The sequence below is a fragment of the Venturia canescens genome, chromosome 8, assembly GCF_019457755.1.
Source record: "Venturia canescens isolate UGA chromosome 8, ASM1945775v1, whole genome shotgun sequence".
NCBI lineage: Eukaryota > Metazoa > Arthropoda > Insecta > Hymenoptera > Ichneumonidae > Venturia > Venturia canescens.
The window spans coordinates 8,427,385-8,442,785 of NC_057428.1; the positions used below are offsets into that span (position 1 = coordinate 8,427,385).

Genomic DNA, 15,401 nt, shown 5'->3' on the forward strand with positions numbered 1-15,401 from the left:
AAGTGTACTCGAAACCCTTGTCAATCGTCATTAAGAACAACCATTCAAGTATTTATTTAACATATAGTCATTGCAAATTCGAACTACAATATTTTCCCGTATGCCCAGGAATAAATCATCAGATGATATTTTATTATTTGCTCCTGAATTTCGATAATAGACAACTTTTCTATCGTTTTTCTATTCGTCGAGAGAATTATATTTTCTAAAATTTCTCGATCATTACTTCCTCTCATATTTTCTTCATGGCCTAGAGGTAAACGGTTCTATTTGCATGCTATTACTGAATTTATATATCTGTCGTTTTCGGGATCCATTTCTCAAAAACAGCCTTTTTTGAGGGCCGATAAAACGAAGTAATCTTGTTTTGTAGGCTTATGTCAGCTTGTCGGTGTTAAAAATATCGTTAAAATCATTAATCGGGTTGATAATAATGAAATTCGTCAATAGAAGATATGATTAAATCGAAAAAACATACGAGAAAAAATAAGCCCACGATGAGATTAAGGAGTTTCGATGCCTGTTAACAAATGTTAAGAAATTGATAAAACTTGGTGATAATGTTCTTCAACATAACGTGCAAAAGCTCAATTTTTTCGAAATTTTCTTCTACATAGTTATCGAGTAATAAAGCATTAAAGCAAAGTTCTTATGCCCGGAATGTATACTTATATATATTGAAACGCTATGCTCATACACGTGATCTTTGGAGTTTAATTACTCGATAACGGTGTAGAAGAAAAATCTAAAAAAATAAGTATTGTCGAATTTGGTACTAAATAATATGTTCACCAAATTTTATAAAATTCTGAACTTTTTGAATTTTTTTATGTTCTTCATGACATAGCATGACAACATTATATCGACTGTACCGGAACTCCTTAATCTTAAAAATCGTAGAGTGGATAACTATTTTAGAGAATTTTTTGGAAGAAATAAAAAATGGCTTTAAAAAACGTTTTGTCTTTTAGAAGCAAAATAAAAACATTGACATTATTAATTTAATTTTTTTTTCTAATTTTCAATTGAAAGTGATCTTCAAAACAAAAAAAAAATGATATCGTTATATTTGTTGATATTTAAATTAATTCAGGAATTATCAGGGTTCAAGGTTGTTAAAACTTCTAAAATACACATTTTTTCGGAAATTATAATGCTCATCAGAGAAAACATGAAGATCTAAAAATTGGTATGAATACTTCTTTCATGGGGTACTATTTTATAAAAATAAAATAAGGAAAATTAAAAATGGTCAGGATCACGGCTTTGGTGAAATGGCGTGGAATGCCTCATATACACTGATCATCGGTACTTATACAACTATCTGAGGCGATCCGTCGTGCAGAGGTAACAGACGGACACAGCTGCTTTTGCATTTATAATATTAAGAAGGGTAGGGATTTATGGAATAATTACTTCAATGCATATCCTAATAAAAATATGAATGAAGAATTTTCTGAATTTGGAAAAAAGGGACGGAGCATCATTGTTTCTATATGCTGTAGCGAAAGAAGCTAACAAGTCTTCTCGAGTTCCTGCGCGCTTGGAGTCTCGGGCACGGCCAGCTGGTTCGAACCTCGGGAGTGTCAGTCGCATCGCGCGCGTCAACACGGACGGTGTGTTCATGTCTCGTCGTACTTACGATTAACCGTACATACGGGTCTCTCATACTATTTAAATAAAAAACATCGATAAGCATAAGCATAAAATCGGATTTGAATAAATCACCAGCTAAAATTTCATACATATATTGAAATATTTTAGTTAACTATATTTATACTCGTTTTTATTTTACAATTTAGTGTTTTGATATGTTAATGCTGTATAAAATAACACCATAAAATTATCCATTAATGCTAATATTAAATCGAATAATAATAAATACCCTAATTAATGATGAATTTCTGTTGAGGCAGGCAATCGCTTATCGTTATACTTGCCTTGTGCTTTTGAAGTATCCATTCTATAACGAATCTAAGTGTAGCTGAGTTCATGGTGCTAACAATTTGAAACTTGTAGATTTTAATCAGGTGAGAAAAAACTTCTTAATATTATTTTACGTTTGTACATTTTATTTTGCGTATAACATAGGTGTCGTATTCACGAATTTCCCATTATTTGGAAGCGTAGGGAAACGTGAAAAAATATTGAGAGTAGAATAATGAATGAATGTAGTTGTAATTGCAGACTTGGTCGTACAGCCAATTAGAACACAAGTTGTGAAAAAGTGAAATCTTTCTGTAAACTGCAGACCTCTTGCTCATATTGATTATTATTTTTTTATTTGCAGAACGTTTTGCATTATCTGTAATTCACAGTTTTGATAAGGAAAAACATTGAGAAGCCATTGAAATACATGCAATATATAAATATTAGATTATGGTATTGTAGAAAAAAAAAATTTCTCGAAATGAGTCATAAACTATACAGTTCATAAAATATCTAACTGATTCGGATTTTGGAATTCATCGGGTCGTTTTCTTCAAAAAAAGAATCATCGAAAATCAAGTTTTTAAAAGATCCTTAAATGGAACTTTTAAAAATATTTTCTTTATGTATTTTGTACTTTCACAATTTGGATATGACAAGAATTGTAATACACGGTCGCGAGAATTACGTTAACATGAGGATATCATGTGGTCAATTGGATAGTTATGATCATTTCAAAAGTTTCGACCGCGACCTGGGCCAACTTACATGAACAAACATACACACACAAACACACGAGCGCGCGTTCATATCCTTGGAGCCACACTGCGGTATGCTTGGTGTGGATCTGCTCGTTTGTTTCACTAACTACGGAGATACACACTCTCGTTGACCAGATAGGAAACATCGCCGAATCTCGTGTCCTTGTAATCCCATAAAATATAAACCTCATGACACTATTATGCAGAGGAAAATAGTGGAGAAGTGGTCGAGTTCATCGTTGCGATTCGAAAATCTCAAAGAAATCCTTATGAGTTGGTCGACCGTTTTGCGTAATGCAAAACTTGCTAATTTAACCGTTGATTTCGACGTTACTTTCTTTTCCATATTTTCACGAGGATCGGCAAATATGATGGTTCTCTCGTCTTTGAAAAAGTCAAACAATTTGTAGAATAAATAATAATGTGATATATTATTGTACGAGTAATATACATTCTAAATTTTTTAAATATTTTAAAAATGTTTTCAATGCTCATCGAAATTTATTGACATTGGTTTTTTCCTTTCAATTAACATTGTAAAAACTATCATCATCAGACTGAAATCAAGCTAAAGTCATTATTGAAGAATAAACTAACATTAAAAATGTAATTTATTCGCATACAATTTTGAGTTTCCACATACGTTATCGGTAATTACATTATGCTTGGAGAAAACTCAACGGGTTCCACAAGCTTTGGCTAGGAAACGAGCCTTTTCGAACGCTAGGGAATCACGAGACTGGAAAATCGGGGTCGCAAAGTTAAGAGTTATCCTTTTTTTTCCTTGCGGCACCGTGATGCGAGAGTGTTCAGAATCCTCCATCGGGACTTTTGCTTTGGCCATTAAAACATCAGGTTTTACAGGAAAGTTTGCCTCCGAGCGTTGTATACATGCCACCCGATACTATATGCAATGATACGTGCATATAGTATATGCTGCATATGTACGTGTTTGAGTAACTGGGCAAGTATTATTGATTAAGTACGAAAGTCACTATGTGGTCCTCTTGAGTTATAATTCAGTTCCGCTTACAATTATCTTTCTCGTTCGATTTTAGCAACCCCAAAGAAAATATATATTCGTTTAATTTAATTAAAACGAAGTGTAATTGAATTTAAACTCTCTTTCATCCGAACATATTTTCATTTAGGAAAAGAAAATGTGAATGAACAAAATAACTGCGTGTTCAACTATGTGAGAAAATGTATCTCAACCTCAGTTAGAAAATCATGGTCAAAATTGACAGTGAAAGTTTTAATAACGTGCGATTTATGAGTAGTTCAAAAGATAAAGTTTTTTTAAATGTTTAACTCCAACGATCGAATTTTTATTTCAGTTTGAGAATACATTCTATATTATCGAGTGTGTTTCATAATAACATATCAATTGATGGATACGGATAATTAATTTCCTGTCCCATTTGTAATGGAACATTGGCATAGTGTTGTTCTAAATATGCATCGCCAAGACGGAATTGTGATATCGAATCGAAGAGTTAAAAGTTTCTTTGGTTGATATATATAAATGGGATAAATTTTAAAAAATAATATGACTTTTAGTAGAACAAGTGATGGCATGAAATTCTGCTTCTTAATATTTAGAAGCAGATCGCGGACAGTGAATGTGATTCTGGTGTTTCCGGATGTACACGTAAAATACATAGAGGAGTGAATTTCAAAGCATAGTAAAAGCTGGATGACAGTTTCATCCCTCTCGCTATGAGGTTCGAAGCAGCTCTTTCATTCTCCCTTTCCTCCTCTCATGTACAATACTCCTCGCGTATATCTCTCAGCAACGTTTGCCCATGTGTGACGTGTATTCTGCGATTAGATACGTTTGTACTCTGCAACATACAGATATTGTTTAGCAAAACGGAGATAAAAACTTGCGCAGTGTGTATTCTCAACGTTCTCTCTTCTCTCACGAATATGTGTGAGAGAATGTAACAGGCACGATAAACGGACGTGAGCTACGAAAATGCCCGGAAGGGATAAACCCTCTCGTAATTTCATTTCTTCAATTCGATCTCGACACACCTAGAGAAAGAGAGACAAAGAAAATAACAGAAGCATCTGAACCCATATTCCTTCGATAGGATGCTTCGCTCTTTCATTTTTTTCTCGTGCCTCTTTTGTTCTCCTATTTTTATATACTTGTTTGCACTATCGATTTTGCTCTGTGGTTTTTCCTATTTTTTCTTTAAATGTTTTTCTCTCCACATGAATGATTGAATCGATTTCAAATTCATTCTTTATTACTGTGGTTTTTCATAATCGAATTTTCTTTATGGGATCACGGTCCGATCTGTCGTATTTTTCGACCATGACTAAATGTTTACAACCTAGTTTTGCATTTACTTATCGCTTGGTACAAAAAAACTATATCTCTTTCGACCTATAATCAGGCAGCTTCAGGTTCTCCAGATTGTAGATGAGCGTTTTTCAAGAAGAGCTCCCGGACTTCTTTTTTAAAATTATTCATGTGAGTTATTTATAGCGGGATATTCTCTGTCACTTTTCAGAATCTGACAAGGTTGATGAAAAAATCATCGATATGTTTTCACTATCTGCGTATCGATTTTAGATCTTGGTCATCTCGTTCAAATTCATATTCTCCGCACATGAATGTCTTTTTAGGAGCTAATCGCAATTATTTTCTGGATTTTTTTTTCTTTTTTATAAGAAAAATGTAATACGGTTCGTTTTTTAAGATCGCTTACTCAATTAACGCTACAACCTCGCATTGGTCTATTATTATTAAAATAAAAAAAAAAAATAAAAAAAAAATGACACTTTTTTTTTATAAAACAGCCGGAAAAGTCGTCAGCAAACCTCTGATCCGCGTGCTATTCACACGAAACACTTTGAGATTTCTAGCTTGAAAATACAGTTCGCAAGAAAAGGTCTCGAACAGAGAGATCGAAATATTAGTCTGCGTAAGAGAGGGAAGCAAGATCTGCTTCCGGTAACAGAAACTGGAAAATTTGACATTTGTTTGTTTGAGAGTCAAACGAACGTATTATCAATATTGAGCAAGAAAATACTTTAATTTATGAATCCATACGCCCAATCGGACGCTTGGTTAAAATTGGAGACTACTTCCCTACTTTACCTCTCCTGCTGGCCTCTTTTTTCGTTAAACCGCTTGCCGTTTAAATTTACTTCACCTCTGAGCCCATTATTTGAATCAGAGAAGGATTTACATTTACTATTTTCTGGTCGAACGTTATCGTTATCTTTGGCTTCGATTTTTTATTATTCACATACATAAATATATACATGGGTAATTCCATGTCAATTCAACGACAATGTGACGGTGACCCTCTTCGATTTTTTTAATTTTTTAATACGTTTTTATATAATGATCCATATATGCTTATCACAATAGCTATTATCCTTGGAGTGAGTATGGAACGCGTTGATAAAAAATGCGGATCGAATCTGTTGGGAGATAAAGGTCGCTATCGCCCAATCTACAACATACAATTCCATGGGAACTTTATTCCCCACCATTGTTCAATAGTCTTTAACAATATTGATAGATCATCTCTTTCAGAAGGTCTTTTCTCATTGATGTAATTTGCTGTGCGAATATACACAACCATTTTTTCACCCTCTTCGTCAGTGTATGAGAGAACGAGCGTTACAGGGCAAATATATGGATCAGGCTGTTTCTCTTGATCATATATCTTTCAAACTGTTTCAATCTCATGCCACGTTCCACCCACGTGTCCAATGGTCGGCGTGAGCACTCGTCCGGCACAGGTGCACACGTAGATAGCTACACGGTTTATAGTACATATACTATCTGTATATATGTACCTTTATTTATATGCGTGTACATAAGTAATATATATATTTGCACATATAGCATATATATATAGATATACGATATGTACAAGTATAACCGTACATTTACGTACACATATGTACTGAATATACATACCTCTTGATATTTTCCGGTCATTTTGGGCTAACAGTATATATATTTTTTATAATTATCAGTAAATGAAACCGCGGAGAAAAACTTTGAAAAAAAGAACCTGAGTATTTTTTAGAGCTGTAAAAAACCATAAAACGTTTTTCAAAACTAATAAAAAACTGCGGGCAAAGTGAGAGAGGTGGAGGGGTCAGACCCCGGTGGAATCGTATACATATGAATATCTGTGTATACAAAATCTTTTATGTGCACGGTCGCCGGAGAAGAGCTACGCATTTTAGAAGGGGAAGAAGAGTGAGGAGGGATTTTCTCTCGCGCCTGTAGGATACATCAGGAGTCCACCTCGCATGTTCCGTTAACCGTTACGACAGCCAAGTGGAACCCAGCAGGACCACATTCCATGGTGGTTTCTTGCTCGTGCAGCACCGTCGAGTCAATTTGAATGCTGTTGCGTGTACATGTATCTTTTCCGCACCCATTTAAATACCAATCGCGGTACATATGAAAGACGATTAACAAGTAAATGTGGCCGTTGGTCAATATAGGGACACATACACACACGCACGCACACAATAAATTGAAATAATTTTGAGCCCCTTGACATATAATTTTTGTCAGAACAACTCGCTGGGAATAAGCACTTTGAAAAAAAATGTAGGGTTCATTGACCTCGCAACACTCGAATCGTTCGAAACGTTCGAATCGGATCATGGAATCTGGTAAATTTAAAGCTCCGAATTTCGAATGCTGGAATTCCAATTAGAAAAGAAAATAGAGAAATTAAGAAATGAGTTTTGATTACCGTAGAAAGGAAAAAATTTGAGAGTATTAATGAAATCTATACGACAAAAGAAACATAAAAAACAAATTAGGATAGTCAGATAACAGTTGATTTTCCGTTTTTTTTGCTCTCGTATGTGTGGAGAATTTTTCAAGATTATAGGGCTGTAAAATAAGTTTCGAAAATTTTTGAACAAAATGATTGTAACTGTGTTGACATTATTATTGTAGCACGAGAAAAATAAAGAAAATGTGCTCAATACTCGATAGTGCGATCTTAGTGCAAGTATGATTGTCATCGGCGCAGCGAAAAAAGAAAACGAGAGAGGAGAACACGGGAGGTGGGTGTGCGAACGACCGCGGTTAACTTTCCCGTGGTCGCGAGTATGGAGGACAGGCGATATTATCCACGGCGTGAAACTCCCTTAATTCCTTTCTCTGGTGCATTCCAACGTTTACATTCTCTTGCTTTTTCTTCGCCTCTTTTCATCTCTTCGTCTGTTTTTCCTTTTTGTATACATATATTACGATAAAAATTCTTTGGCGTTTGGTATAAGAGTAAAGAAGTGAAAAGAACAAGACGGACATGGAGGGAGAGATATCTATACGTACTTTAAGTGTCAAATTATTCGCTTCCTATATAGATATGCACCGGTGAGAAATGTAAGAAACTTTGAGCCAAGGAATGTGGAACAAATTTGCCATATCGATCCAGAGTCGACAGAGCAAAGGAAAAGAAACGAAGAGAGAAGAAAATAGGAGCGGGGGGGGGGGGGGGCGAAGAAGAAGAAAGAAAAGAAACTGCGACGGTAATTTCTTCCATTAAACGGCGAAACTTCTTATCATCCTTATTTTTTCAACATTATCACTTTTCTTTATCAAGCATATACTCTTCTTCGTACCTTTCTGCATTGCGATAAAATAACTTTTTAGCATCCTAAATAGCTTTCCCAATTTTTCACAGGATGAAGGGTTATTCGCCAATAAAATTTCAACCACATGTGTTTGTAATATTTTTGTACTATTCCAATCTTTCGGTCGAAATTTTTTTGTAAAAAGATAAGATACGTGGTAGTAGAAATTTTCATTAATTAACCGTGATAATAAACGAGGTCGCTTTTGCTCGAACAATATTTTTCTCCCAAAACACTGCGTGACGAGATAATAAAATATAAGAGGTTGCACCGTTCGCAATTTCGATATGCACCGACAATGGAAAATTGGTGAAACTAAATAATAATATCGTTGATATTTAGGTGCGGGTTCGAATAGTGGGAGATAATAGAAAAGCAAATCACGGTGCTCGATCACCCAGTCAGAAAGACAGAATGCCTACGGTGTGTACCGTTCTTCGCGGATATCTGTACCCAACGTTCCGTATCGTTTGTTCTTTTGATAATATGCCACCCACCTAACGGCTGTGTAATCTTTCACGCTTTTTCGCATTTTTTCACCACATTTTTTCCTTACTCTCGGATCCCTGCTTTCCTTTTTGTTAATTGAGTTTTTTCAATCTCCCATTCCTTGTCTCTATCTCATTTTCATTTTATTCTTTCTTATGTTATACGAGGAAAACGAATCCGTTTTGTAGAGTACGAAAACAAGTCTTATAGAAAGTCATGCTCGAAATATACGGAGTAATGGATGTGGACGCCAATCGGCAACTTCCAATCGTTCTTCACATGCATTTTAAACAGTTGTATGGGAATGGGAAATGCGTGGAAGTGATCTTACGTCCCACTTTTATATGTAGGTCATCCACAGTGTCGGATTATAACTTACTTATGTTAGTAATATAAATGAAAATTTTTTGTTAATGGCAAATCCCGAATACCATCATAGTAAAATTTTAGAATAAACAACGCAAGTTAGTATAAGTTACTAGATAATCTATCATGCCGTCAATAAAGGTAATGGCATTTTTTAGTATATTTTTAGTTCTATCCCTACTATAGATTAGTATTGCACTCATCGAACTGAATAACGAGCTAATGAAAAAGATTCGTTAGGATGTAACAAATCCAATGACCTAAAATAAATTATTTACATGCTTCCATCTAAATATATATTACAGTATGAGCTTCTTCATTTCCTGTTGAATGTATATTAGGATGACATTGCGATAGGAACCGATAAGAGTTTATTACACCCGGTCCTAGTTATTTTCGAGTGGGTGTGGAGTCGAGATCTTTCGTTCGACCCTTCGTCGCCTTTTTATATCGTAACACAGAGGGGTCTCTCGATAAGGACTCTGGATAAGGGCTTCCATCTTACATGTATATATAATCTATAAATATAAATGTTAGAGCTCAGATTCTAGGGTTCGTGATTGGATCGTTTCGTCGTCGTTATTCCGTCGTCGTTGGTTGCTCCTTCTTTCGCTGACTCTTGTCACGAAGACGGAAACGATGAAATGAGGGTAATGTAAGATCCATGTACCTCAGCTGAGTGTCCGAATCTCTTCTTCGCGTGCCAAAAACTTTCATATTTTTTTCTTTAGACAAATATTGTTCACTCCGAAGTCCACGAATTTATTAATTATTCAATCAATTATGGAATGGCACGTTGAGGCTTGTAAATCTTTTCTTGAATCATGGGTGTCGTAAGAGGTTTTACAAAGGTTAATCGAAATAATTTAAAAAGCGACCAGTACAAATTATTCCATCATAGAAGTTGTGCATAAAGCAAGGTGTAAGTAATTTTTTCATATCAAATATATCATTCATTGAACGCTCAATGCTCACACGGATCACGCATCGTGAATAGATTGGAGGATCATTATTGAGAACCAGTATTCGTGGAATCCAAAGAGTTTAACGCTGTGGTCATTTATTTTGAAAAATACCTTTAGATGACGCTTCACCAGGCTCTTCATTCCTATTGCTTTCCCGTTATTCTAATTGGTTCACTATACAGTTGTCCACAATTTCGTCATGTTATGAAGTTACTCAAGTCACTCTCAAGTTACACTCTCTGCCCTAAAACGTTAAAATAATAGCTGATTTCAATAAATATCTATAACATCTTAATTTCGTTACTGGAAAATTGGAAACGGGAAAGAATAATGGCAGATTATAATTATTATTATTCCGGATAGATTGCAGAAATTACGGATTTTGTTGATTTTGTTTAATCATATTCTTCAATAAATTATGATAGTTTTAATAATGTTCATTTTTTATAACAAGAATATCGTTACCATAATATTTGATGCGCGCAATGCATTTTCTTGTCCCCTTGTTATAAAGATTTTCACATTAAATTTATAGGGTGTAATTTTTTCTATATATACTGTTATTTTGGGCTGTTATAAGTGTTAGTTGGTCAATAGGACGAATTATGAGAAAGCGATGTGAAAATGTATAATGTAGGGAAATCAGTGATCGCAATAAACGGTCTCCAATTACTTTTGAACATTTCAAAGGGAACAACATTGTGTTTAAACGTCTTTAATACCATCATGCTGATGTTAATTCGAAATTTAATATTTGTCGACGACCTTTATTATTCTTGCAGAAAATGTATAGTTCGTTTCTCGAGACTTGATGTATTTTCTAGGTTAAATAGAACGTAATGATGGTTCGCTTTTTTCCTTGAGTCGTAATCATTCGTTCTTTTATTACGTTACTATATTTTCAACAGACGGAGGCCTAAAAGTGCTTGCTGTAATTATGTTTCGCTTAAATATATTTGTAAAAAATGCGTTCTGTTCATACTTGGTTTACGATTTATATGAAATATCGCAAACTCTCGTAATATTTATAGCTTCTGTAACTCTCGATCTTTCGTTTTCTCTTTCTCGTTTTATATCAAAGCTAAGGATCCCATATAATATTTTTAATGATTTGGCAAATATTTTTTTTCCAACAACGACAGTTATTGAAAATGCTCATATTTACAGCGTTTCCATTCTGAAGTAGAAAAGTGTAACAAAGTAACTTTGTTTTTGTTCTCAACAAAAAGTTGATTGTTCATGATTCAGAAGAATTTTCATAGATTAACACTCAAGTTCTGTCTTTTAATACTAACGAAAGACGAAAGAATACAGAAAAAGAAACCGTTGAATAAGAATTTATCACGTGGTTCAATTCAGAACCAATTCCACCGTACACACGGTACACAAGATTATTTGCAATTGTATTTCTCCTCCGGATATCTCGAAGCTCGAGTACAAGGCACATAAACGCTATATGTACACCGGGTGTCCTTGCAGAATGAAAGTATAGCCTGGAAAACGTGACCTCACGTTGCCCAGCAGCCGTGAGTAAGACTCCGGATCGCGGTTTTTCGAGCTACTAGAGCTTTCTATCTTTTCTAAGAGAGAAGTCGTCGTAAAATACTGATTCTCTTTGGAAATCGCGGACAAAGATACAAAACTCAAGATTCATAATTATGAAAAAATACGTTGTTATGAATTTCCTTTATTTCTCAGTCAGTTTATTCATAATTCAAAGGTAAAAACCATGTAGCAATATCGTGTTGTATATATTTGACTGTGATGTTTAAATTTCCCAAAATTCCGATTGTGTACACACTAAGATGTGTTAGAAAAGAAATGAAAAGGTGAATGATAAACAAATTTTGAAGAATCTAAACCACTATGAGTTGCAAAATGAAATGAATAAATGAGATATCATTTTCTATCAATGCGAACCTTATTTTCGGGGCTGTATCCGTACATAAATATATACTTCAATTTTTTTCACTAACAACTCACCAAATTAAAACGACAATTTCTTCATAAATTCATACGAATTTCGCGATACCCAATTGATGAATTGTCTTTCTATTTTGCAGATTTTCTTCAGGGCAAACGCTCATCCATCGCTTGGGGTTGTGGCTGAGATTAAACATCACCATCGTACCGGCATTACACTAACAGTACAAGAAAAAATCTACGAAAGTCTCGCGGCTGAGTGTTTGATACGCGGGTGTTTTTTTTTTTTTAATATTTCGTGTCCTCTACTGTAGCACATGCATATATAAGTATTACAAGACAGAGTTCGGATTGCAAATCGCGAAAGTGGGGCCAGCACGTGAAATCCGGTTTATCTATAACGTTTCATTAATCGCTGAAAAATATGCCGATTTAACGAAATCGGTAGTGCAGTGCGTTTTTATTTTATAAATACACGTATATATGGGATATGGATAGGTTAATGTGTTCATGGGATCGTAATTAATTCGGGTCACATTGGATTTTCACGACGCAGTAATAAATATAACGAGGAAAAGTTGAGATCACATCTGAGTACGCTGGGGCAGCACGAGAGAAAATCATGGAGACCGAAGAGCTAACTAAGCTCGTCGATGGTATCTACAAGGTTAGTACTCATTTCGTTTATTATTTTCATGTTAAATAGTCTCGGCTAAATCATCTAGAGGATCATCTAGTTTGCTTTAAAGATTTATTCATTCTCGTTCAATTAAAATAAATTCAATCCTTTTTTTTCATTTTGATCGGTGCAGTTCTAGGAAGAGTTGTTCTAAAAATTATCAACATTCTGAAGTCATGCTGAGTTTATTAGCTGAAACAATTACCGTTGAACGAAAAATGTTACTGTTCAATAAAGTAACAAACAATTATTTTAAGAGAAATAATTCATGCGCATGCGAAAACACTTACGAAAACAGGCTATACAAAAAACAGCCTACCACATTAATAATCAGCTGAATGAAACAAGAACAAAATATGATTACGCATCAACTTAATCATGGTATGACAATTTTTTCACTGTTACTACATGAGATCCTCGTAAGCCTTCCTCGCTGGATTTTTCATTAGAGTATCTAAACGGAAGATGACTCATTACAACATTCAGCAAAGTGTAACAATAAGATCACTTCGCTCTCACGTAGTAAATATTCCTTAATTTGCGTTTATGCGTATCTGGATATCGATCTTAAAATTAGAAAATGCACCATCGCCTTGGTGTGATTTTCACGACATAAGTATCGGGGATAACACAAAGATAGACAAAAAAATGGAAAAATATGAAGCATTATTGAAAAACTAATGAATCGGGCGCCGGCTTTACATTATGTTATATCGGGACACGATTCGTGTTTCCAAGTAGTTGATTTTTTACTCACTTTTAGTTTTGTACCCTTGTTTCGTCAAATATGAACAGTTAGACCAGTTAGAAAAACAAGATAACGCGGGAACGATTATATTATAATCTAGTTAATAATGACCCTCGTATATGTTTTTCCTTATTATCAACCAACAGCGTATAAGAAGTGGTTCTTCACCCTACACAATGTCGTCTTATTAGGCGAAATTTGAGGCCCCATATCGTTCTCAACACCGAAGCTCTTGTCGTATCAACGTCGAAGCCAAAAAGCTTCGATGTATGCAACCGCGTTCCCCATCATCCGCAGACTTTCTCGGGAGTCTCTTGTCTGGCTTCAGACGAGAGAACGTTAATCTTGGGTGATGGAATTTTCACGAGAGCTCATTCTCATTCTCCTCGAGGTATAAGGGACTCTTCTGCATATAGGGAAACAACTAGAGAGAGAAGACTGCAAGTTTCAAACTAGAATGTATGCGCATACATGTAAAGAGGGTGTTTTTGATGGAAAGCATCGATTTCGGAAAGCCTCAGGAAATTGATTTGAGTTGTTTTTAATTAGCACAAGATCAATCTGAGAGAAAACGATTATCTTCATTCGCAATGGAAATTGTTATTTGTTTTTCCATACATTTTGAATCGGTAAGCCACTTTTCAATAATAGTGAAATTACTTGAATACAATTTTATTTATACGAATATAAAGAGCAAACTGAATTTCGCTTGACCCGACGAGGGGTAGAGATTTTCTCGTTAACAACGAGTATACGATAAAATTTGAATAGCTAGAGTGGAAAGTCGGCGTATGGGGGAGAGCAAAAAATGTTAGATAGTCAAAACAAACCATCAGAATAGAGCTTTTATGATGGAAGGATTAAGGAGACAAGGGCCGGGCAGGCTCCATAAAAGTTGTGAATTAAGAAGGCCACGGCTGTTTGGTGGGGAGAGTTTTCGGGATATTACGGTAACCGCGAAATTCTCTCATAATTAGGTGTCGTCTCGACAAAATTAAGGATACGCGAATGGTAAACGAAATTGCTGTGAAAGTTTGTGGGGCAATATGAGCAAAAGGGAGTAATGTGCAATCGGAGAGATGAAAGAGAGCTTACGAAGAGGAACCAGGGATGATCTAGTCTAGCTCGAGTAATCTTATTAGTCGTTTTCGCCCATAGCCTTGGAAAAGGGCCGAAGGCGGCGGGCTGGATAAGTGGTAGAAAATAACCAGAGAACCCTTATGGAAGAACCATTTCAATCTGGACACTCTTTAGCTGGGCATTCCACGTAAAGACTTTGCACTTCGTACAACATTAAACTTCTTCTGCTGATTATGCCAGAATTCTTCCAGTGGCTGGATTATCCAGGGCCGGAAGTCACAAAAATTTTCGTTTCGCTTCTTTTACTACTCTGCTTTTACCCCTCTCTTCAGCTCATGGACTTTTTATTTTCCCGTATTTTACTTCACCTACGTGTATATACTTCTTCCTCTTCGTGATCTTCTCGCGCTGCATCTTCACTATATTTTTTTTTCTGTGCACTCGTTTATACTCGCCACTTCCTCCGTATAATCCCACTGAAAAAAAACCGAACCTAACGACACTTTTATTCCCTTATGATGCTCGACGTTTTTTCTCTTACTCCCACAGCTCGGCACCGAAATCCTCAACACTCCTTCAAGTTTTCGTAATGGTAACGCTAGACACATTCTTTCAACACTATCCCTTGCGCCTTTTTCCCCTTTTCTCTCTCTCTCTCTCTCTCTCTCTCTCTCTCTCTCTCTCTCTCTCTCTCTCTCTCTTAAGTTTAGATACGTATTAGTCTAATGAGCTATGTTATTTTTAAGTTAGGCTGATATGCATTATCCTAGAATATGTTACTTTTAATCTTCATTTTATTTTATTATTTACTTTTCTCTTAATTCCTT

The 15,401-nt window shown here is 35.3% G+C and overlaps 1 protein-coding gene across 1 annotated transcript in view; it reads left to right on the plus strand.

The window, feature by feature from the left end:
- Positions 1-1,609: 1,609 nt before the first annotated feature.
- IRSp53 (Insulin receptor substrate 53 kDa) overlaps positions 1,610-15,401 on the plus strand; it is a 205,927-nt gene continuing 192,135 nt past the window's right edge. The window contains exons 1-2 of the mRNA XM_043425960.1: positions 1,610-2,030; positions 12,208-12,734. Coding sequence (XP_043281895.1) covers positions 12,690-12,734 — 45 coding nt within the window. The 5' untranslated portion in view covers positions 1,610-2,030; positions 12,208-12,689. The remainder of the gene's footprint in view (positions 2,031-12,207; positions 12,735-15,401) is intronic.